This window comes from Babylonia areolata, chromosome 6 (assembly GCF_041734735.1).
Source record: "Babylonia areolata isolate BAREFJ2019XMU chromosome 6, ASM4173473v1, whole genome shotgun sequence".
NCBI lineage: Eukaryota > Metazoa > Mollusca > Gastropoda > Neogastropoda > Buccinidae > Babylonia > Babylonia areolata.
The window spans coordinates 21,826,096-21,851,406 of record NC_134881.1 but is presented as its reverse complement, the minus strand read 5'-3'; the positions used below and the strand labels follow the sequence as shown (position 1 = coordinate 21,851,406).

The window sequence follows — 25,311 nt, the reverse complement described above, 5'->3', positions numbered from 1 at the left end:
ACCACTTATTTCAGTGTGGTATGTACTTTTTTCTTCTTTTTTTTTTTTTTTTTTTTTCCGTCGCATTCATTCGATCTGTGCAGTATCCCAATGTGTTGGTCGACGAATCAAGAACAACGGGGTGTTTGGTAAAACATGCACATTGATACTTCACAACAAGAACATTAACATCCTTTTATATCACAACGACGTTGACAGTGATGATAGTTATGACGGTGATGGGCATGGGGATGATAAAAAAAACAAAAAAACAAAAAAAAACAACAAAAAACAATAATGAAAGAGTGGTGTGTGTGTGTGTGTGATTTTTTTTTTTTTTTTCGCCTTTTATTTTCACATAACGCAGTTCGTACACTCGCTTTCATAGTGTTAGAGGTATTAGGGTCGGTTGTTGTTGTTTTTATAACAGTTAGGCGGTAGCTAGATTGTTGTGAGCCACAGATTTGTTGATCATGTTTTGTCAGTTTTGATAAATCGATTTGAGAGAGAGAGTGTGTGTGTGTGTTTGCGTGTGTATGTTTATACATACGTATAAATGAGATAGTGAGTTGGTTGGAGGCTGGGGGTGGGGGGTGAGCGAATGCGTTAGTGCATGTGTGTGTGAGAGAGCGTGCATGCGGGTGTGGATGGAGTATGCGTGTCCATGTGTGTTTGCGTGTGCCTGCGTGAGAGAGAAGGGGTGAGAGAACGCTCACCCCGTTCAACCTGGAGTCGCAGTGGAGTGTTCTGTTCACTGAGGAGGGAAGGGAGAAGGTTTGAAGCCTCCTAGCTGTGATCTGTCTGCGTAATATGAAACGCAAAAGTAAATGATTTGATAAAAAAAAAATAACAACAGAAGCAGCAGCAGTGCCATTTGCAGCAGCAGCAACAGCAACAACAACAGTAATCATCATGATCATGATCATCATCATCATCTTTGTTGGCAATACCACATTTCTTCCCCTGTGTTCTTTCCATTCAGTTTCGTTCCGAAGACGGAAAAATTGTAAATTTCTTTAAATAACATTGTAATAAATTATATACTCTAATTTTTCTTCCCCTCTCGAATGACGTAAAGAAGGCCAGTTAAGATTGGAAGGGAGGAAATGTATATATTACAATGTTATTAATGTAAACCAATTTACAACTTTTTCAGTCTTCCAGACGGAAATGTACAGGGGAAGAAATGTGGATATTGCACAAAGATCTTTTTCACCGTGAAAATAAATAAGTGTATGCTGAATAGAAACTCGAGTTTCGTCATGCAGATTTTCTTTCACTCTTTCAATCGTGCGTGTACACACACTTCACACACGTTTGAAGAAAAAAAAAACACGCCTGTTGAAGATTTTTTTTAAATGACACTGCCTACGGTCGCGGAAGCGTTTCACCGTAAATAGAAGGCTTTGACACAGAAGTTCACGCACTTGTGAACATGCACACACGTTCGTTCCCATCAATTGAATTAAAATAGGCAGGGCAAAACAAGTAGTCATGAGGCATCCATGTTGCGTCTGTTGTAGTGTAGTACGTGGGTTGTCTGAGTCACGCCAGCGTTCGTTGTCCTCTCGTCTGTCCACATTCTTTAGCGTTGACAGAAAACTTTTCTTTCCTTGTCTTCTTTTTATTTTATTTTTAAGATTGCAATGCTTGTTAAACATTTCCTTGTTAGGTGCTCTAAACTTTATTAAAAAGAAAAAGATAATAATATAAAAAATAATAAATTTTTAACTGTTTGCAAGCGGGTCGCTCTCCTCTCGATTGAGGGAGTGTGGGTTAAATTGTTGATTTTTCAAGGAGTAGAGCATGTACGTGCTGTCGAAAAAAAATGGCTGTGGGGGTGGTGAGGGGGTTGGGGATGGAGGATGGCGTCTTACCGTTACCCCATCCCTCTCCAATTTCCGTATCCTTATCCCCCGCCCCCGCCCCGCCACCCCAGGGTTTGTTGTTGTTATTTCGGCCCTTGGCAGGGGCATAGAGCTGAGTGCGCTATGGGCACACACAGGAAGACTATGACCACACTGTGGAGGGTCATTCACTTCACAGATCATGCATCTCTCGGAGTTGTGCCCAAATTTATTGACAAACACTCCAGGTATCTGTTATCTCTCAGCCTGTTTGATGCCTGGAGGATATATTAAGAGAGTACATCCATGTCACAAGCAGTTCCAAGCCTAAAATGATGGACTCCGTAGCAGCATTATCAGTCACCACACCATCATTATTCATATATCATAAAATATGGAAATCAAAATGTCCTGAAGTCGAGAGCGAGAAAAAAATATTCGGCATCTGTCGGTAGGGCACAAAAACAACAACAACAACAACAACAAAAAGTGGTCATGAGATAGCATGTAGCGTCTGTTGTAGTGGTTGTTTGAGTCATACGTCGTTCGTTGTCCTCGTCTGTCCACATTCCTTTGTGTTGACTGAGAACTTTTCGTTTTTTCTTTAATTTTTTGTTGTTTTATTTTAGGATTTCAATGCCTGTTACATTTCTCTGTTGGTGCTCTAAGCTGTAAAACCGTCTGCAAGCGGGGCGCCATCTCGATCAGGAAGAAGGGAAAGGAGGTGCGTGTTTGGCGGGGTTGACTGTGTCTGTGTCTGTATGTGCGTGTGTGTGTGTAGGCAGGGAAGGGAGGGGCGTCATTTCGTCACCTCATGCCCCCCCCCCGGCCCCCCCCTCACCTCCACGACCTCCGACCGATCCCCCATTACAGGATCTCCAAGAAAGTGTTTGTGTGTGCGTGCAGAAGGGTGGTGGTGGTGGGGATTAGGTTGTTGATCTGTTACAGGAGCAGGGTTGATTGTGTCAGCTTTTCAGCCAAGCGCTCCATACACCTCTTGTGTTTGTTACGACGTTCTTCAGTCTTCAGTTTGGAAGGTCAGCCGTCATCATTGACTATTGTTGACCTTGGTGCGCAGAGGCGTAAGACAAAACATAAAAATAGGTCTATTTGGGACAACAAAAGGATAGAAGAGGGTCTAAAGCAGCCTCAGCACCCCAGCCGCACACACCTGAGTTCAGCTTTCTATATTTTGGATATGTGAAAGCCCATTTATGGTCAAAATTGATCAGACTAGATATTGATGAGAACAAGATGTATGTTTTGGGGGTTATATGGGTGGGTTGGTAAGGTCTCCCTTTCTCGCGTCCCCTCCCCTCCCCCATCACCACCCATACTGTCCCTTTAAACTTTAAATGGTGAGGGGGTTTGGGGGGGCAGGGTGTGTGTGTATGGGAGTGAACTCTCTTCTTTGTGACCCTCTTAAAATAATATGCCCGGCACCAGCACGCACGCCGAGAGAGAGAGAGAGAGGGAGAAAGTCACACGAGCAAAAAAATTAATTGTATTCATCATTGTAAACACAGATCAATAAAAGCAATGTATTCACGCACGCATTCTGAGTACTTAAAGATTCTCTCTCTCTCTCTCTCTCTCTCTCTCTCTCTCTCTCTCTCTCTCTCTCTCTCTCTCTCTCGTTACATGTGTAAATATGTATTATATTATGTACTTTGTTTTCTGTGTACTGTCCAAACCTTGGAGACTAACGACTGAAAAAAAGGAACATTACCCCCTCTGTCACATGTACTTTAAGCTAATGACAAAGTTCCAAAGTGTCGCAAATCTCTTATTAGTAATGGGTTTTTTTTCTGTTCCATTTTATCTGTATTACACCACTTTCTTCTGATTAGTACCTACTGTGTCACTTGAGCTTTACAGCTAACGACATTAAACATTTCAGTGTTCAGTGTTCTCTCTCTCTCTCTCTCTCTCACACACACACACACACACAGGGGAAATCTTGTGCTTGAGAACACATGGGTGAACACTTGCTCACACAAACATACGCGCGCACTCTCTGTCTCTCTGTCTCTGTCTCTGTCTCTCTCTGTCTCTCTCTCTCTCTCTCTCTCTCTCTCTCTCTCTCTCTCTGTGAATCAATTAAATGCCCTTAAGCAAGAAACAGGCAGACTACAACGAACAGTAAAACTCGATAGACCAGTGTTATAGTTTTCTGCAGTAAAGGTCATCTTTCGACTCGTGAAAAATGGTGCCGTGGTGATAGGGAAATAAAAGTAACCAATACATATAAATATTTAGGAATGTTATTAACAACAAAATTGAGTTTGACGTCTGCGTGGGATGAAGCAAATAGAAAAGGGGAAAAAGGTGTAATCCAAATTATAACTCAAGAGTCCATCATCGGTCCAAATACTCAATAATCAATCCAAAATTGGTATGGATTCTGTAAGGAAAAAAGCATAGATAAAAAGGACGGGCTACATTTGTATGGTCAATCTCGACATTGTAATTATGTGATGTGTTCGTATTGATATTATGGGTTTTGATGTTACATGCGTAAATATTTATTATATGATTTATATGTAATTTAGTATGTTTTTGTATTGATATGATGTGTATTGATGTTACGTGCGTAAACATTTATTGTATGATTTATCTGTACTTTGTTTTCTGTGTACTGTCCAAACCTTGGAGACGAACGACTGAAAAAAAAAAGGCAAATTACCCCCTGTTACACGTACTTTCAAGCTAAGGACAATGTGCCAAAGTGTCGCAAATCTCTTATTAGTTTATTTTGTTTCAATTCTGTTTTGTTTTTGTTGTTGTTTGTTTCCCCTTTCTGTTCCATTTCATCTATTTTGCACCATTTTGTTCTGATATGTACCTACTACGTCACCAGAGCTTTTCTGCTAATCACATTAAACATTTCAGCATTCTCTGTCTCTGTCTGTGTGTGTGTGTGTTCACACACACACACACACACACACACACACACACACACACACACGCACGCACACACACACACGCACGCACGCACGCACGCACACACGGGGAGAGGGGAGGGGGGTTTCGAGCTGTCACTGAGAGGGAAAGGACTCAACTTTTGTGGTTTCTGTAACTCCGAGAAACAGCCGCATGCACTTGACAAAATGAAGATGAAACGAGTCAGCAATGAAAGGGACAGCTGTCAAGAGTGTGTGTTGAGGTGACGTGTGGGGCTGAGGGGCGGGATGGGGCGGGTAGAGGGGAAGGGGGTTGTAGGTATGTGACATGGTCCTGGCGTAATTAAATACACGGGCCATCACTGCCGAATGACTGCCTGGTGACAGGCCAGCGTTCTGTTCTACCTGTCTGGTAGTGGTAGTGTGGCCACGTGCGCCCGCCGAAGTGGCACCCACGTTAAGTTGTACACACGGAGTTTTTTCTTGCTTTCTTTCTTTCTTCCTGTCTGTCTTTCTTTTGTTCGGATGTTATGTGTTATGTCGCGTTGTTTTTGTAGTGTATTTGTATTTCTTTTTATCACAACAGATTTCTCTGTGTGAAATTCGGGCTGCTCTCCTCAGGGAGAGCGCGTCGCAACACTTCAGCGCCACCCTTTTTTGGGGGGAGGGGTGGGGGATGGGGGGGGGTGGTATTTTTTCCTGCGTGCAGTTTTTATTTGTTTTTTCCTATCGAAGTGGATTTTTCGACAGAATTTTGCCAGGAACAACCCTTTAGTTGCCGTGGGTTCTTTTACGTGCGCTTAGTGCATGCTGCACACGGGACCTCGGTTTATCGTCTCATCCGAATGACTAGCGTCCAGACCACCACTCAAGGTCTAGTGGACGGGGAGAAGATATCGGCGGCTGAGCCGTGATTCGAACCAGCGCGCTCAGATTCTCTCGCTTCCTGGGCAGACGCGTTACCTCTAGGCCATCACTCCACTGTGTATGTGAGAGAGAGAGCAAATGCAAAGATCGAAAGATCCCGAACAGCCGATGCAGGAGAAGACATTCGATCTGAAGCCAGCGCCTCACTACAAGTGAACGGAGCTCACCAGCAGTACCAAGATGGAAGGATTCTGACGTGTGCATAGCCCAGATCTTCCATACAACACCTGTATGGTAATTTTTTGTTTGTTTATTTTCCCCCCAAGTAGCCCAAAACACCTTAATGACTCTGAAGTCTTCGTCGGCTTCAACAGACAACTAGGGTGAGCCTCGATCGGCATCTGCAAAGGGCAGACCAGGATCTTCTTCGACATAAATCCACAATAACTTTTGCCCACTCACTGACGGGCACAATTGCCGAGTGGTACGAGTATTGGACTTTCAGTGTGGAGATCCTCGATTCGATTCCGGTATCGGCGCTTGGTGTGCCAGGATGGAGGAGATTTTCCTGACCTCTTTGATCAACATATGTGCAGACTTGATCGTGTCTAAACCCCGGTGTAAACACGTGCAGAAAACCCAAATTAATACGCACGTTAAAGATCCAGCAATCCATATGTCAGCATTTGGAGGGTTATGGAAACAAGAACATACCCAGCATGCACAGTCTCGAAATCAAGGGTATGGTTGCGAGAGGAAGGGGGAAGTGGTTGTAAAATTAATTGATCATGCACGTAAAAACCCACTCGTAGATACGAGTGAGCGTGGGAGCTTCAGAAAGAAAGAAGGGAAGTCCAGTTAGTTTTGAAGGAGATGCATTGGTGGAATTGGAGGGACTAACCACATGGGCAATGTCAGTGAAATGCAGGTGTTGGCACTGGTTCAGAGATCAAGGTCGGGGCACTGGTGAAGAGGTCAAGGCCGGGACCAGCACTGCCATGGTCGGCTTCCTTCTCAGCTCACGACTCGATTCAGACCTCACCAAAAGACGCATTTTCATATGATCTCATTGTCATCAGAATGGTGGAAATTTAACCTGGGCTGGATTGCATGAGGAATCTTAGCAGCTCTAAGTTTGCTTAACGTTATGAATTTTCCAGATACATGGAATTAGCATAGACTTGGGAAAATTCGTAACGCAAAGCAAATTTTGACGCTTCTAAGATCGTGCATGCTACCCAACCCTTGAACAACAGAGATAATTGTTATTGTTGTTTTGTTGTTGTTCCTCCTTCTCTTCCTCCTCTTCCTCCTTCTCTTCTTCTTCCTCTACTTCTCTTCCTTCTCCCCCTCCTCCCTCCTTCATCTGCTTCTTTTCTTCTTCCTTGGTCGCAGCTAGAATAAATGAATAAAAGCAAAGACCTTATTTACAATTACACGTCACTGCCGCTGTTTTCCTCTTTGCAAGTACGAGCCGAAATTTTGGGTCCCGTATAGGGTCTTTGGTATTGACGGACAGATGTACGACGAAACCTAACTCCCCAGGGAGAGATTTTAGAGGGAGAGCAGTTTCTGGTACGTACCACGTCCATTCATACCTCAGGCCTGTCCCTTCACATCTGAGAAACCGCACCACCGGTAAATCACACTTCCTTTCCGCTCCCTGTTCCTGTCACCGTCTCTCTCCCTGTTTCTGTCTCTCTGTCTGTCTGTCCCTGTCTCCCCACTGATCGTGCTGCCCCCTCACCCCCCCTTCCCTCTGTCTCCATCCACTCTCGCAATCGCCCTCCTCTCCCCCTCTGTGTGTGTGTGTGTGTGTGTGTGTCCTCTCTATGTCTGCTGCTTCCCCCCTTCCACCCCACACCCACACACCTCTGCCTCCGCCTCTTGCTCGTTCTGCCCCCCACCTCTCTCCCTCCCCCCTCTCTCTCGCCTCTCTCTCTCTCCTTCCTATCTCCGTCTATCTCTTTCTGTCCCCATCTTTCTTTCCTACCCCCCCCCCTTCTCTCTCTCTCTCTCTCTCTCTCTCTCTCCCTCCCTCCCCCCCCCACCCCCAACCCCCCTGATAAGATACACGGTGACCGGCTCCGGATGACTTCTCTCTCATTTTCCGGTCCCCGAGTTGGCTTTTGCGGTGACTTTCCTCGCACGCTCACATTTACACACACGCATGCATGCAACAAACGCACATATATGTGCACGCACGCGCACACACACACACGCACGCACGCACGCACACACACAACATAGACTGAAACACACGCACAAAACACACACATTCTCTCTCTCTCCCTCACACACACACACACACACACACACACACACACACACCCCTACTCACTCACTCACTCCCACGTGCGCACTCACACACACACATGCACACACTAACAGTAACACTACACTCAATCACTCACACGTACGTACAATAACTCACACGTATATACAATCACACACGCACACTCATGCACTCTTCCCATACTCCCTCCTTCCACCCCCCTCTCGAAAAAAAACAACAGCAAACAAAAAATCAAAACAAAAAACCCTCTTGTGTGACACTTTACCAAAGGATAGCAACCTCAGCTTCACACACAGAGTATCTCATGCAATTCGACAACTAACACATCACAACTCTCCCATCGATACGGTTTTGTTGTTGCAACAAAATAACATCCAGTCGATACGACACAATAACAGCAATACAATATACGATTCATAGACAATGCATCACTGTAGCGAAAAAATATAATGCACGATGAAATACCAACGATATAGAGCAAATGGGATTTTAACAATCTCGTCTTTGCCAGTGCAAGTACACAACTAGCGCGGTAGTCATTTCCATTCAGTGTGGCTTTCAGCACAGCCTACCACAAAGGACCATGTCAGGACTAAACGCTTCATCCAAGGCAGCATGGAAACAAAACCCCAGACTGGTTTTTAAGGAGCACTTATGGAACGCCTCTGCAGGCCTTGCCCCAAAAGTAGGTTACTACAAAGGCCAACCGTCGCACCGTTTAAGACTGTGGTGACGATGAAAGACAGTGACAGGGATGGGTCTTGGGCATGCAGGTCTCGGGCTAATTTTGTTTGTTCCCCAAACGGCTTTGTATGCAGTTCCTGTGGTGATGGTCGTGGTGTTTGGCATTCCACTTTTGACGTTTTTGTCAGGGGGTTTATTGCTTAAGGAAAGCTCTGATGGCAATGGTGTGCGTGTGTGTAGTGTCTGTGTGTGTGTGCGTTGTCGATCTTTTTTTGTTGGGAAGTTGGGAGGGGGGGGGGGTAAGGAAGCCCTTCAAGCCCCTCCCAGTTTTCTCCCTTCCATGTCTTATTTTTGTTGTTATTTTGTGTGTGTGTGTGTTTTTGTTGTTGTTTTTTCAATTTCAGTTTATGCTTATGCCTTGTATCATTTATCATTATGCAGTATAGATATATTTACAGGGCAAGCACTGAAGGCAAAGCGAAACTAATCTACATCAATTTTGTAAATAGGGCCTTCGTAATAAATGATATAAACCCATTTGATGAACCACTAACATATTTTTTTCATATCTACAGATACTCAAAGTTTGACATTGTGGACGAAAGAAAAATGTGTGTGGGAAGGGGAGAGGAGAGTATTGGAGGAAGGTGAAGTGAGAGGGTGGGGGGTGAAGGGGTGGCAGCTGTTGAACTTCGGAAGTTATTGAATATTGAAGATAGAACTGCGTATGAAGGAAGCTAGGCTTCCCATGATATGTATCCTACGTTGATGGCCACGCTGAAACAGTAACCCGTTCTCAGCCAGGACCAGGAAGATTAAGTGGACGATAGTGTTCCATGGAGAAGATTGGAGATTGCATGTGTATGACGATGATTATTGTATGTGTGATTAACTCTAGCTAACTCTTTTTTTTAAAGACTGATGATTGCTTGTGTATGACGATGATTATTGTATGTGTGATTAACTCTTCTTCTTCTTCTTGGGTATAGGCGGCCAACATCTACATCAAGACGAATCAGCCGCACTTTTCACCTAGGAAACTCTTTTTTTTAAAGACTGATGATTGCTTGTGTATGACGATGATTATTGTGTGTGTGTTTTACTCTAATTTTTTTTTGTCTTTATGATTATTGCATATGAACGGCTGTGATTATTGTATGAATGGTTTACTTTAAGCTGACATTTAAGCGGTGTTTTTTTGTGTGGGTTTTTTTTTTTTTGTGTGTGTGTGTGGGTTTTTTCCCCATACAAATTGAATTACTGTGATTCTCGTGAATTGTTGATGTGTTTTATAACACAGGTTAATTTCTCTTTGGAGAGAATAAAATATTCTGCATTCTGTAAGATCGGGTGTCTTGTATCACACTTTCCCCTCCAGTGAGCTTTCCGTTTTTGTCACTGTGTCTTTGTCTTTATTTTTCTTTTTTTACTTTTTTTCTATTTTTTTAATACTTATTTCTCGCAATGTCAGCCTGTCTTTCTCAGCCCCCCCCGCTCCCCCCCCCCCCCTCTCTGTCTCTCTCTGTGCCTCTCTCTCTCTGTCTAGGGGAGTTCACGTGTACTCAAGAGAGGAAGACGTGTGTCGAAGTCTCTCGCTGTTAGCAGTTTATACGGAAGTCAGTGACCAGTACCGACTCTGAAAGTTTGCCAGGGAGTAGTTGCAGTACCATGCCTGCAGTACCTCTCGCTTTCCGGGCAAGATGTGGATCCTTTGTGGCCATATTCATCTGTTTTATGTTCCGTAGAGCCATGAAGAAAGTTCTTTCAGGATTTCCGACACTGAAGCCGAGAAACCGGCTGGACGGTGTCATAGTGGGTCTGACCCTCTCGGTGATTTTTCTCAGCAATCTCCTCATGCAGTGCGGGGACATTGAAGTCAATCCTGGCCCTCCCAAGCAAGCTAGCGTGAGGCAGTCTCGACTGACCAGCAGCAGCGGACTTAGAAGGGTGAGTCTGGAGAGAGACAGTGAAGAACAGGTTCAGACGAGAGGACAGGTCACATGTGGAACAGAACCAACTTTGACTGACATCATGACAAACATGAATGTTAAATTTGGTGAACTTAAAGATGATTTACGGGAAATCAAAGATTCGTATTCCGCTATGAAAGATGATGTTCAATCTCTTAATGAAGAAGTGACATTTCTGAAGCATTCAAATGATGTCTTGAGAGAATCAAACAGAAAACTGGAAGAAAATGTAAAGAATTTGGAATCAAAAGTCGATGATCTTGAGTGTCGCTCAAAGAGGAAAAATCTCATTATCCATGGCATTCAAAGAACTGAGAAGGAAACACCGGAAGACTGTGAAAACAAACTCAAAGACCTGATTACTGACACGCTAGAAGTGTCAGGAGATGTCTGTTTTGATAGGGTCCACCGACTAAACACGAAGAAGGATTCGCCTATGATAGCGTGTTGCACGTTTTACAAAGACAAAGTGAGCATCCTGAAGGCAAAGCGGAAGCTGCAGGGAAGCAACATTTTCATCGGTGAGGATTTCTCCTTGAGAGTCAGGAACATCAGAAAGAAACTGTCACCTCATCTCAAAGAGGCAAAGAATCAAAAGAAAAGGGCTACCATGATCTACGACCACCTCCTGATCGATGGAAAGAAATTCTTCCTGGGAGATGACGACCGCAGCATTGTGGAGGTGGCCTAGGGATACGGCCGGCCATTGTTGACAACTGGACAGTGCAGATGGGATGGGACTGTTGACGGACATTACACACGTAGGGACAATTTCATCACGACACCGGTAGTGGGGATGGGGCGGGGAGGACTGAACACAGCACGTGCAAATGTAAATAAAACAGCTGTTGCTGTGAGTTCGGCATTCAACAGGCATGGCATGACAACAGTGGAGGGTGACATTGATATCGGTACGGGTGCACCTACGCTTGTTGAGGAATGTCGCAGTGGGCGTGTCAGTGTTCAAAATTTAGAAAAAGTGGATGAAAATTGTAACAAGTCAAAATGTGTACATAATTTGAACAACTATTCTTTCCTGCATTGGAACGTTAATGGATTATTTTCTAAAATTTCAGATCCAGATTTTGTGGAATATGTGTCCTTGTTTGACTTTGTTTGCTTTGTCGAAACTTTTCTTGATGATTTTCAACTTTCGATTTTCGATGATCATACTGTGTTTGTGAAACCAGCAATTAAATTTACAGAAAGGGGTAGACGTTCAGGAGGAGTAGTGTGTTTGGTTAGGAACGCTCTTGTTAAACAGGTGAGGAGAATAAATGTAGATATTGATAATGTTTTGTTATTTATCCTTGATAAGAAACTATTTCATTTGCCCAATGATGTTTTGTATGTGTGTGGATATGTGCCTCCGGAAAAGTCCCCTTACTATTCAGTGTTTAACATCGATAATGGTATTAGTCAGCTCGAGGATTGTTTGATGGATAATTTATGTTCTGATGAAAAGATTTCTGTATTGATGTGTGGTGATTTTAATGGTAGAACTGCCGACTTACTTCCAGATTTCAGTGAAGAAATGAAAACGTTTTCATGGTTTGATAAGTACTCTTTGGTTAAAATTAGCAGACGCTCTGAAGACAGGATTTTAAATTCATACGGTAAAAGCTTGTTAGATATGTGTGATGCTTTTGGTCTATACATTCTCAATGGTGTATGTGACGGTGACAGTAATGGTCGTTACACATATATAAGTGACACTGGTAGCAGTGTGAATGACTATTTCATTGCATCGTTTGATCTTTTCGAGTTTATAAATTCTTGCTGTAAATTTTGTGTAAAAGAAAAAATAGAATCTGACCACATGCCTTTGGAATTTCACGTGCAAATTCCTCTTGTGAACGGAAGTACAGCTGCACCAGAGAAAAGAGAGTACATTGAAAAATATGTGTGGAAAAATGAATTTGCGTCTGGTTTTGTTGATAAGTTAAAGTCACATGAGATATGTCTGGAATTGTCACATGCTACAGATTTGGTTGATATTAATGTTAACGAGGCACTTGTAATCTTTAACAACACAATAAAGCAAGCGGCAGATTGTATGAAACAGCAAATATGTGTAAATAGAAATATACGGCAAAATAAATGGTTTGATACTGAATGTAGATGTGTTAGACAAAAAGTGCGTAGTTTGTTGGGAAAATTTAACAGAACATTGGATGCTGTTGACAGGGATTTATTCTGTGTAGCACGAAGGGAATACAAAAATATGCTACTTAGAAAGAAAAGGTTGTATCATTACTCATTGCTGAAACAGATTATTACTTCTGTTGACAGCCAGCAAGATTTTTGGGAAAATGTTCGGGGTTTATTGAGTAAACGAGTCTTTGCCAAGAACAGTATCACAATGGAGGAATGGTATAATCATTTTAAAAGAATATTGGAAAAAGAAAGTAATACTGATTGTAGTGCTCAGGAAAATGAAATGTCACGTGATGATGAACATATTATGTCAATGGAAGATCAGAACACGGCCTTTTTAGATCGGACTATCACCAAAGAAGAAGTATTGTCAGCAATAAGAAAGTTAAAAAATGGGAAAACCGCTGGACCGGACGGAATGATTGGTGAATTTTATAAGAACTTTGGTGAACCTGCCATCACTTTTCTTGTCAAGTTGTTTAATGTTTTGTTTGACCAGGGAATCTATCCTGAAAACTGGTCAGAGTCAATTATCATTCCTCTCTTTAAAAAAGGTGAACGAAATGAGCCGAATAACTATAGAGGGATATCGTTATGTGATATAGCAAGTAAACTATATGGTTCCATTATTAACGAAAGATTAACTGAATGGATAACATTGAACAACGTGACAAGTGAATACCAAGCTGGATTTAAGAAGGGTTACAGTACTATTGATCATATGTTCACTTTAATGGCAGCTGTTCAAAAGCAGTTTGCACATAATCGAAAATTATACGTCGCTTTTATAGACTTCGAAAAAGCCTTTGATTCAGTAGCAAGAAAACTTTTATGGCCGATTCTTTCAAAAAATGGAATAAAAGGTAAACTTTATTGCTGTATTAAAAGTATGTACGAGGATGTTAAAGCTAAAATAAGATGTGGTGCTAAATTTAGTGAGTATATCAGATGTACACAGGGGGTTAAACAGGGTGATGTTTGTAGTCCTGTTTTATTTTCTTTGTTTATCAATGAATTAGCCCTAGAAATTATAGAAAATGGTAGACATGGTGTTACTTTCGATTTGATAGAGTTATTCATATTGTTGTTTGCAGATGATATTGTTTTATTGTCTGAAACTGTTGTTGGTTTACAAAACCAGTTAAACAATTTACACAAAGCAGCAAACAGGTTGGAGCTTAAAGTAAATATGGATAAAACAAATGTAGTGGTTTTCAGAAAGGGTGGGTATTTAGCTGCATATGAACGATGGTATTTGGGGAATCTTCAAATTTCTGTCATAAATACTTATCAGTATCTTGGTTTATTCTTTTCCACAAAACTGAGTTTTACGTTTGCTTGTCGAAATCTTGTTAGTAAAGGGAAACGAGCGGTCGTGAGCATATTACAATTATTATATAAGTTTGAAAGTAATTCTGTTAGATTGTTTTTTTAAATTGTTTGATGTTCAAGCCCAGCCTATAGTACAATACGGTGCTGAGATTTGGGGGTTGGATAAGGGGTACGAGATAGAAAAACTACATTTGTTTGCTATGAAGAGGTTTTTGCAGGTGGACAGAAGAACGCCAAATGACTTAGTTTACGGTGAGCTTGGTAGGTATCCGATTTATATTAATTCATATGTAAAATGTATTAGGTATTGGTTAAAACTGGTTCAAATGAATGAATGCAGATTGCCTGCTCAAGCTTATAAAGTGTTATTTGATTTGGATGCCAGGGGAAGGGTAACATGGGTGACTAGCATTCGAAAATGTTTATGTAGTAATGGTTTTGCATTTGTATGGCTTAATCAAGGGGTTGGATGTGTTCATGATTTTCTTGTTTGCTTTAAACAGCGTATGGTTGACTGTAGATGGCAGGGGTGGAACGACCATGTACAAAATAGTGAAAGATTTTCTTTGTTCAGATTGTTTAAAAGGAATCATTTCACAGAACCATATTTAGCAAAAAATATTAACCGAGTCATCAGATGTGCTTTAACAGGGTTTCGTTTTGGTGTATCTGATATCAACGTACATAGTAAAAGACACAAGCCCAGCACTGTAAATGATATGGTATGTCCGTTATGTAGATCTGCAAAAGAAGATGAAGTCCATTTCGTATTATGTTGTCCTGTATTAGATGATTTGAGACAAATATATATTCCGTTGAGATATTATAACAGACCAAGTAAGTTTCGGTTAGTATTACTTCTGTCTTCTACAAATGATAACGTTTTTTCGAATCTTGCCATATTTATCTATAAGTCATTAAAACGACGGAGTTTCATGATTGGTTAAAGAGAACAGAGCTCTGAGCATACACGTTGTAAGATTATATTCATATGCAAATCTATTCTTACAAAATATGTAATCACCCCTTCAAATGGGGCCATGGCCTTATTGAATAAACTTTCGTTTCGTTTCTCTCTCTCTCTCTCTCTGATTTCCGCTGGTCTTTGTGGACACAAAAGGGGATTTGTGTGAGTGTGCGTGCGTGCATATGAGTGTGTGCATGTGTGTTTGCGTGCGTGCGTGTCAGTGATCGAGTGAGTGAATGTATGCATCCATGTGTGTACGTGAGCGTGCGTGCGTTCATGTGATGTGTGTCTGTGGGGGTGGGGAGGGGGGGCGGGTAAGAAATGGGAGGACAGCTGTTGCGTTGGACGTAAGATTGACAATAACTGTACAGGAGAGGTGGTTTTTTGTTGTTGTTGTTGTTGTTTGTTTTTGTGTTTCGGTGTATTGCATACGTTCATGGCCACTAGCTGAAACAGTAGCTCCCCAACCTGAAGCAGGAAGATTAAGGGATATAAGGTCGGGTGTCCTGGATCGCATTAACCCCTGCAAGGGAGCAGTGTCTTCTGTGTTTTGTTGGGATGTTTGTTTGTTGTTTTTTAACCGTGATTTTCTCTCACTCTGTCTCGCTTTGTGTGTCAGTTTCTTTCTCACGTCTCTTGCTCGGTTTCAATGTCTTCCACCCTCTCGCTCTGTGTCTGTTTCTTTCTCCCTCTGCCTCACCCGTTCTGTGTCTGATTCTCTCTCCCGCTCATGTTCTGCTGTTTCTCGATCTCTCCCTCTCTCCCCCTTTTCCTCTCCCTCTCTCTCTCTCCCTCTGATGGTGGGAGGATTGGTTTCATGGATTACACTTTCCCTTCCGGGAGGCAGTGTCTTTTCTATATATCTCTGTCGTCTACTCTATTATTTATCATGTCTGTCTTTTGTTTGTTTGTTTGGGTTTTTTGTTTTGTTTTGTTTTTTGTTGTTGTTGTTGGTTTTTTGTTGTTGTTGTTTTTGTTTTGTTTTGTTTTTTGAGGGGGTTGTTTGTTTGTTTGTTTGTTTTTACCTGTTTGTCTCAGTCACAATCTCACTGTCTCTCGCTCTGTGTCTGTACCCCCGAGCCCACCCACTCACCGACTCTCTCTCTTTCTCTCTCTCTCTCTCTCTCTCTCTCTCTCTCTCTCTCTCTCTCTCCCTCCCCTGTCGAAATCGAAAAGATTATTCAGTATCGTAAAAAAAAAACACACACACACAAAAAAAACACACACTATCGTCTCTTTCTGCCTCGCTGTGTCTCCGCCTCTATCACACACACACACTCGCACACGCACACACACACGCACATTAATTTTTGCTTTGGGCAGCATTGCTGGTTGTCAACCTTGACACATATCTGTCTGTCCGCCCGCCCTTCCCTCTTCCACTCTGCCCCTCGCTTTCCCCTACCTACCCACTTTCCCTGGTAACCATTTTTTTTAACGCTGTTCTTTTACCTGTCTTCTGCTCCTCCCCATCCCCCTTCACCAACCACCCCCACTCCATCTGTCCCCAGTTACCCAACACCAGAAAGCTGAAGATACGGACCTTTGGTTAGAAAGGGGGCACCAAACTGTATAATATGGCTGAGACCTTTTTTTCTTTCTCCCACGTCAATTTGGAAGCATTCAGCTTTGGGAATTGTAGTTCTCGAAGGATAAAGAGGAAGAAGAAATAAAATGGAATAAACAGAAATGGTTTGGGGGGAAGGGGGAGGGGTAAAGTAGAAAAGGGGGTTGGAGTGAAAAAGAAAGGGGTGGTGCATAACTCCAGCACTTATCGAGGGCAAAATGGCCTGGCAGTCTTTAATTTGTCACACAGCAAAGAGGATGAAGTCAAGGAATGCCCCCCACCCTCCACCCCTGTCTAGATACACAACACATACATACCCACCCACCCTTGCCACCTAGCTGAAGTTTGTTTTGTTTGTTTTGATGATCAAGTTGTTGTGATACTTCACACTATGTCTTTCACCTCTGTCTTTCTGTCAGTCTGTCTGTCTGAGTTTGTCTCTGTCTCTCTCTCTCTCTCTCTCTCTCTCTCTCTCGCTCTCGCTCTCTCTTTCTCTCTCTCTCCTTATAATCCCTCTGCATAAGAAAGGTGATACCAAAATTAATAGTCCAGACAATTACCATGGAGTTACACTTAAAGCATTCTTGGTAAGGTCTACACAAACATTTTAAACAAACAGCTAACAGAATGGGCAGAAAGAGAAGAAAAAAATAATTGAGGAAGAAGCAGGATTTAGATCAGGTTATAGCACAATAGACCATATTTTCATATTATACTCCCTTGTTCAAAAATATCTTCTTAGAAACACTAAATTATATGCAGCTTTTATAGATTTTCGCAAGGCTTTTGATTCTGTCAACAGGAACTTGCTGTGGAGTATATTGCATAAAAAGGGTGTAAATGGTAAATTATACATGGCACTTAGAAGTGTGTATGACTCAGTGCTTGCTTGTGTGAGGTACAGATGTGTATATTCTGAAGTGTTTGAATGTCCGCATGGAGTGAAGCAAGGATGTTTGCTAAGCCCTATACTGTTTTCATTTTTCATAAATGAACATGCTATGGAGGTTGCCGGCCCAAAAGGGAAGACATGGCATTCAACTAATCCCTGGTGCTGTTGAGATATTTTTGCTTTTGTTTGCTGATGACATAATTCTTTTGTTGGACACTGTAGTTGGCTTACAAAACCAAATAAATGCTTTAAAGGAGGAAGCTGACAGATTGGATCTTTATGTAAATCTGGACAAAACAAATGTCATGGTTTTTCATAAAGGAGGACATCTCTCAGTGCATGAAAGATGGTTTTATGGCAACAGTGGGATTAGCGTTACAAACTCTTATAAATATTTAGGTCTTTTATTCACCACAAAGCTGAGTCTTCAGAACACCTGGGTAGAATCTTGTAGAAAAGGGGAAAAGGGAACAATAGAAATGATAAAATCTTTAAAGAAACTAAACTGCATTGATTTCTTCCATTTTTTCGGAAACTATTTGATTCACAGGTAGCACCAATGTTGTCATATGGGACAGAGGTATGAGGTTTATGTAACAATAGTGAAATGGAAAAAGTACACACATATGCTATAAAATGTTTTCTTTCAGTACCACTGCATTCATCAAATAAAATGATTCATGGTGAAGTTGGTCATTACCCTTTATTTATTACAATTTGGATTAAATTCATTAAATACTGGCTTAGGCTAACACAGCTTCCTTCTGAAAGAATATGCAGACAAGCGTACAACATGATGTTAAATCAACTTGAATCTGGAAAGCACAACTGGGCATACTATGTGCAGAATGTTTTGAATGTTCATGGTTTCAGGATCGTTTGGATGTGTCAAGGAGTTAGTGATGTGAAAATGTTCTTGTCTGAATTTAAAGATAGACTTATTTCATCATACAAACAGGATTGGCATTCTCATTTAGAAGATTCAGAAAAAACATAGCTGGTTTCTTTCATTCAAGAGTATATTTGAAACGGAAAAATATATTTCAGTTCTATACAAAAAATGGCAGACTCATTCTTACTTTGTTCAGGCTAAGGGTATTTGGGCTGAATGCCAGCAAAAGATGGTACTCTGTTGATACATCCATTTGACCCCCATGCCCTATGTGTGGGGCGCAGACAGAGGATGAAAGTCATTTTCTTTTTGTGTGTAACGTCTACAGTGATATCTGTAAAAAAAATTTTTTAAATTTTTTTAAAAAAGTGTTTTCAAAGAAAGTGTTTCAGTTGGAAGGGACATCATCCATCTCCTTTTGTCAGATAATGTAAAGATAATTCGGTCACTTGCTAAATTTATCGCCCTTGCTTGGCACTTTTGTAGCAAGAATTGCTCAAAACATGTAACTGCATACACAACAACAAAAATTACAGTCTCAAAAGTTAAGAAATAACCACACTAAAGTTTTAACTGTCATAGCGTTAAGGTTGGATGGTCAACTGAAAGAAGCGGACACTTGTATCTTTTTGTAATATGCATGGAGAAAGTGCAAACTGACTGAATATGCACAGGTTTACTTTCCTTTTTTCATACTTTTCATTTGGTTGAGCATGCCCATGAGTTTGTCAAGCGTGGGTAAAACCGTTTTCAATACATATGTTTTTTGATTGTCTTTCAACAGACCATGTGATTTTCTTTACTTAGGTATTGCTGTGACTTTGATTCATGTATTCATGCTGTTATTTGTTTTGTTTGTTTTTATGTTGCTAAACGATTATTCTGAGGTGTCCCATACCAATAGGAGTGTAATGTCAATGGCATTGAAACATTTTTCAGTTCAGTTCAGTTCTCTCCCCCTCTCTCTCTCTCTCTCTCTCTCTCTCTCTCTCTCTGTTTGCAGTTCCCCTTCTCACTTTCTCTTCACCCACTCAGCATGTATCTTCTTTCTTGTCTTTCTTTCTTTCTTTTTTTTTTTTCCTTTTTTTTTCTTTTCTTTTTTTCCCCCGAATAGCTCAGTACCACAAACCAGATCACATGAAGGTTTTGTTTTACTTTGTAATGATGTAGGTCTATGTATGTAAGACATTGCCACTCACATGCTACATAGTCATAGTCTCACACTTCCATGAAGGAACACACATATTTCTTATGGATGATTTGAGAGGAAAACTTAGTGCAGAAGAACCAAGGGAAGGAAAGCATATGTTTTTTGAAAGAGAGAGAGAGAATGAATGAATGAATGAATGAATGAATGAACTGTTCATTCGTAACAGGCTTAGGCCCATATATGAAGGAGAGTGTATCAGAACATTCCATCAAACATTGTATATGTACGAACCAGAACACATACACTTACACACACACAACAATATACATCTGATATCACTGAAACTAAAATGAAAAGACATTAAGGAAGGAAACATATAATGATATACTATGATATTATGAACACACACTCATGCACGCACACATGCACGCACACACACACACACACACACACACACACACACACACACACACAAGTATATAAAGAGAAGGTCAGTCATCATCAACAACAAACATAATTGTACAGATATCACCGAGGAAGATGGAGAACAGACCTGATTTCGGACAAAATCATATATACAGGTACTGGCCCTGCAGCTTACACACTGGTTTTGCTGTGTTGAAACTGAACCAGGCTTTCCACACTGTTTGAGAATCCGCTTACATAATGATCCTTCAATCCAACAGCCTGTGTGTGTGTGTGTGTGTGTGTGTGTGTGTGTGTGTGTTAAAACATTAATAACTGTGCAGTGAGGTCCACAATTTATTTATTATTGATAGGGTATGCATATGAACCAGGATGCGACAGGTGCTTTTATTATTTTTTCATTGATGTTGGTTTTCGATGGCTTTTAGGCTTCTACACATTTTCTTACACCTGTGTGTGTTAGTATGTATGTGTGTATGTTTGTGTGTGTGTGTGTGTGTGTGTGTTCTGTAGGATCTGCAATGCGTAGGAATTTGTGTGTGTGTGTGCGTGTGTATGTGTGTGTAGGTATATTCATGTGTACATGGTGTGCACAGATGAACATAAGTGTATATATGTCTGTACATTTTATGTGTATGTTTTTGTGTGCACTTGGTGCTGTTGTTGTTGTTGTTGTGTGTGTGCATTTGTGTGTGTGCATGTATGTATATGTGTGCATGTGTGTGTGTGTGTGTGTGTGCATGTATGTGTGTGAGAGAGAGTGAGTGTATGTGTGCATGCAAATATTTTTACCAAACCAAGTACAGCAAAACGCCTGTCATAATGTCAAGTAAAACTACTCCACTTGACCTAATCATCCTGGGACCCTCAACATAGAATGCAAAGCATGCACACCGAGAACCCAAGTGTACCACCCTATTACATCCTATCTAACATCTTCTGTCATTCCATCCCTCCACCCTCCAGTGAGAAGGAGTGGAAACAGAAGAGGGGAAAGAGAATCTCCTCATCTGACAGACAAGTACTCTCCAAAAACAAGTGTCCCTCTTCTGTCTGATTTTTCTCTTCCTACCCCCCACACCCCACACCCACCCCTCAGCCATGTGAGTAGTGGATTAGCCAAGGGGTCTCTTACCTCACATTGGGTCAAGTGTCTTCTTGAGGGTTTTCTGTTTTGTTTTCTGTTTTCGTGCTTGTGTCAGTTTGGACAGCTCTTGTTTGCTATGCTGTCTCTTCAGTATTGTAGTTTACGCTCTTGGTTTGTTTTTTGCTATGATAGGAGCTCTCTGACAGATTTGTTTGTTTTGTTTTGTCTTTTGTTTTGTTTTTTGTTGTTGTTTTTCTGCTCATTGTTGGGTGGTGCTAGTATGGTAGAGATCTGATGTGAGACAAAATGGGGGAGGGGGTGGGAGAGGGTTGCGTACATGTGTGTGTGTTTGTGTGTGTGTGTCAAAATATTGGGTTTTTACTGTTTGATAAATCATAATCTGATACATACACACACACACACACACACACACACACACACACACACACACACACACACACACAAATACTGTTGCAAGTTACATTCCATTTGACTTTTTATGTGATAAATTCTGATGATTGGTTTTTGGGTGTTTTTTTCCCCCTGTTTCTATGAGGCCACAATGTAATTTTTATCTAATGAGATGATAAAATAAATTTGACTATACTTGTGTATGTGTGTGTGTGTGTGCATGTGTTTGTGTGTGTATGTGTGTACCTTTGTGTGTGTGAGCATGTATATATATATATATATATATGTATGCATGCATGTGTGTGTGCATTTGTGTGTGTGTGTGTGTGTGTGTGTGTGTACTGCATGTTACAGCTTCTTCGTCACTCATGGGCTGCAATTCCCACGTTCACTGTCAAGTACACGAGTGGGCTTTTACGTATATGACCATTTTTACCCTGCCATGTAGGCAGCCATACTCGGTTTTCAGGGGTGTGCATGCTGGGTATGTTCTTGTTTCCCATAACCCACCAAATGCTGACATGAGTTACAGGTTGTTTAACGTGCGTATTTGATTTTCAATGTTACAGCAATGTGCAGAGTGTGCACTGGAGCTGTGCGGTGGAGGGGGGAAGCTGCTACATGGGTGCGGTGCACCAGCCCAATGTCACCGTCTGGAACGTCAGTGGGTCCGCCCCTCGCCTGGCCTTCAAGCAGGTCCGCAAGATCAGTGTTCAGCCTATCCCGCAGGGTGAGAAAGGCTTCTTCTTTGTCTGAAAAGACAACAGGTGCAATAACCGAGTGGTTAAAGCATTGGACTTTCAATATGAGGGTCCCAGGTTCAAATCTCTGTAACGGTGCCTGGTGGGAAAGGGTGGAGATTTTTCTTATCTCCCAGGTCAACGTTATGTGCAGACCTGTTAGTGCCTGAACCCTCTTCATGTGTGTACGCAAGCAGAAGATCAAATTTGCACATTAATGTTCCTGTAGTCCATGTCAGCATTCGGTGGGTTATGGAAACAAGAGCATACCCATCATGCACACCCCTGAAAATGGAGTATGGCTGCCTACATGGCAGGGTAAAAATGGTCATACACATAAAAGCACACTTGTGTACATACAAAAGAACGTGGGAGTTGCAGCCCACGAACGAAGAAGAAGTCTGAAAAGAAAAACAACAAAACACACTTTCGTTTGTTTAAAGTAAAATGTTGAAAGACGCACGGAATGTCTTTTTATGATTGTTTCTGGTGAGGTTGGATTTAGTTTTATTTCAGTTTTATCAGCTTACGCGCACTGCAGTGTGAATTTTAAGATTTCTAGGTTAGGTTTGATTTAAAGTTATTGATTTATGCATACCGGTACTTCTGTGTGAATTTTGAAAATTCCCATATTCAGAAAGAGGCTGTTTCTTACACATGCTGTATCAATATAAACACACACACACACACACACACACACACACAATGAGCTGCAGAATTATCTGAGCTAGGTCTCACCAACTGTCAATGAAAATATCTTTTCAGCTGACTCCCAATGTAGGAATGAAAGCAAAAGCACGTCAGAGGTGAAGAGGATGAATGTTTTTTTACTTTAAGCACTTTCCCCCTCACCCCTTAGATATTACGGGTAATCAATTAAAAAAAAAAAAAAAAAGAGAGAGAGAGAGAGAGAAAAAAAAAAAATAGAAAAGCAGGGAAAGAAACAGGGATTGAACAACTTCTCTCTGCTCAACAGTTTCTTTTGTGGGTCTCCACAGGGGAGATACAGCATGGTGTCAAAATGGTAGGCAAGCTTTACAAAGTGTACACACAGCGGTGAGTGAATGTGGGAGTTCCAATCCACTGACTCAGATGAAGAAGGCAGACCACTGAGTTCCAAAAAAAACTGATCCCCCTTTGGGTGCACTCAAGTTAGCTGATGGTGGCCCGTTCATATTGATATTATTATTGTTAGAAGTTGTAGTATTGTTATTACCATAGTTGTATTAGTATCAGTATTGTTTTTATCATTAGTAGTATTAGTATTAATATATCATCAATAGTATTATTATTAGTATTATTCCATTTCAATCATTGGCCTTCTATGTGTCTTTCATTTTTATTATATTATTTCAATGTATTTACCTATTTGTATATTTTGTTTAATGATTTCATTTCATTTTATGTTAATGTTTGATTGATAAATAAATTAAAAAAACAAGGGCAGGCTCTTTAATTTCTGACCAGCATGTTAGGTGTATGTGTAGGTCAGACATCTACTTTTTTTTCTTTCTTTTTTTTTTTTGTTCTTAAAGAAGCAGATGTGATGTAGCGAATATGGATCAGTCTGCATGCCTTGACAGTCTTCTTTGAAACTGAAAAATGACCCCCACCCCCCTTTTGTAATCAACTAGACTTATAGATCAGGGGAGGTGAGGTGGTGGAAGTGCTGGGGTATAAAAGTGCTTGTATGATATTTGCTTTTGACACTAAAGCATTAAGAGTTGGTGACAACAAGGGTTAGGATTTTTTTTCTTTTCATGTAATTGTGCATTTTAGCAACAAGGAAAGCATTTTTCGTGTTTAACCAAGCATTGATGTTTATTTTTCTGTATTTGTTTGTTTGTTTGTTTGATTTTATAATAATGTTGCTTAAGTTGTGTGCAGTAGAAGGAGAGCATGTGTGTATGTTTGTGTCTCTGTGTGTGTATGTGAATGTGTTTCTCTCTGTGTGTGTATGTGTGTGTGTATGTGTGTGCATGCACACATACCCCCTCCCCCCCCCACCCCCCCCCACACTCACACACACACACACACACACACACACACATCCGATTGCGCACATGTGCATATATGAACCAGGTAATATATTTTTGGGCATTTCTTTAACTCAGTCTTCCCTGCTTAATTGAATGACTTGGCTGTCTTGTGAGCCTGTTTCATCACTTTGTCTCACCTCTCATTCAACATAGCGAAAAGATGAACTCAGCATTAGCATGAAACTTTTACTACTCACAAACATCCTATCAAAGTTATATAAATAAATGACATATGTTATTGTGTGTTTCCCGAAGGCTGTCTGCGGAACCATAAATGTGACGTCCTGTGCTTGGTGAGCTGTGAACTCAGCATTGGCATGAGACTTGTTTCATTCACAAGCATAATATTATCAGTGCTATATAAATAAATGATATATGCCATTGTGTGTTTCCCAAAGGCTGTCTGTGGAACCCTAAATGTGATGTCCTGTGCTTGCTGAGCCATGAACTCAGCATTGGCATGAAACTTGTTTCATTCACAAGCATAATATTATCAATGTTGTATAAATAAATGATATGCCATTGTGTGTTTCCTAAAGGCTGTCTTTGGAACCCAAAATGTGACGTCCTGTGCTTGCTGAGCCGACAGCAGTGCAGTTTCTACTTCCGTCACACTCACAATCGGGGCAGCTTCGCTTTCCCCTCTCTGGAAAAGTGAGTATGAGCGTCTAATGACTGTGGCTTCAAGAGTTCATGATTGTGTCAGGAATCAGAAAAGAAGGAAATTTTCTTCTTCTTTTTTTTTTTTTTTCGTTGTTGTTTTGTTTGCTGCCCCATCAACTGCACCGTTTCAGTGGCATTACTCGCACGCCACTCATTCCAAGTCCCCCATACACGGCCACAGCCCGGTTCAGTTGTCGCAGTCATGGTGTCCGCAGTCCACAGGGAGCTATCGATGTTAGGTTGCCAAGAGGCCACACACCAGAGGAGACCCTGCACTGCTGCTGAGTCACTTCGGTGGTGTTCGGTAGTGCCTGTTCTGATTTAACACACTTAGGACACCACCTACTAAGCTCCATACTGACGGCGAGTGTAATGGCTTATTCATGGAACCAGACTGAGGGAGCGTCTCCCAGGAAGGAAATATTCTGTAGTCTGTTTTTTT

At 41.4% G+C, this 25,311-nt stretch overlaps 1 protein-coding gene across 1 annotated transcript in view; it reads left to right on the top strand.

Annotated features, from left to right (window-relative positions):
• Positions 1-25,311, top strand: part of LOC143283322 (WD repeat and coiled-coil-containing protein-like) — a 56,238-nt gene that overhangs the window by 11,201 nt on the left and 19,726 nt on the right. Inside the window, exons 3-4 of the mRNA XM_076589520.1 lie at positions 21,997-22,157; positions 24,746-24,860. Of these exons, the coding sequence (XP_076445635.1) occupies positions 21,997-22,157; positions 24,746-24,860 (276 nt within the window). The remainder of the gene's footprint in view (positions 1-21,996; positions 22,158-24,745; positions 24,861-25,311) is intronic.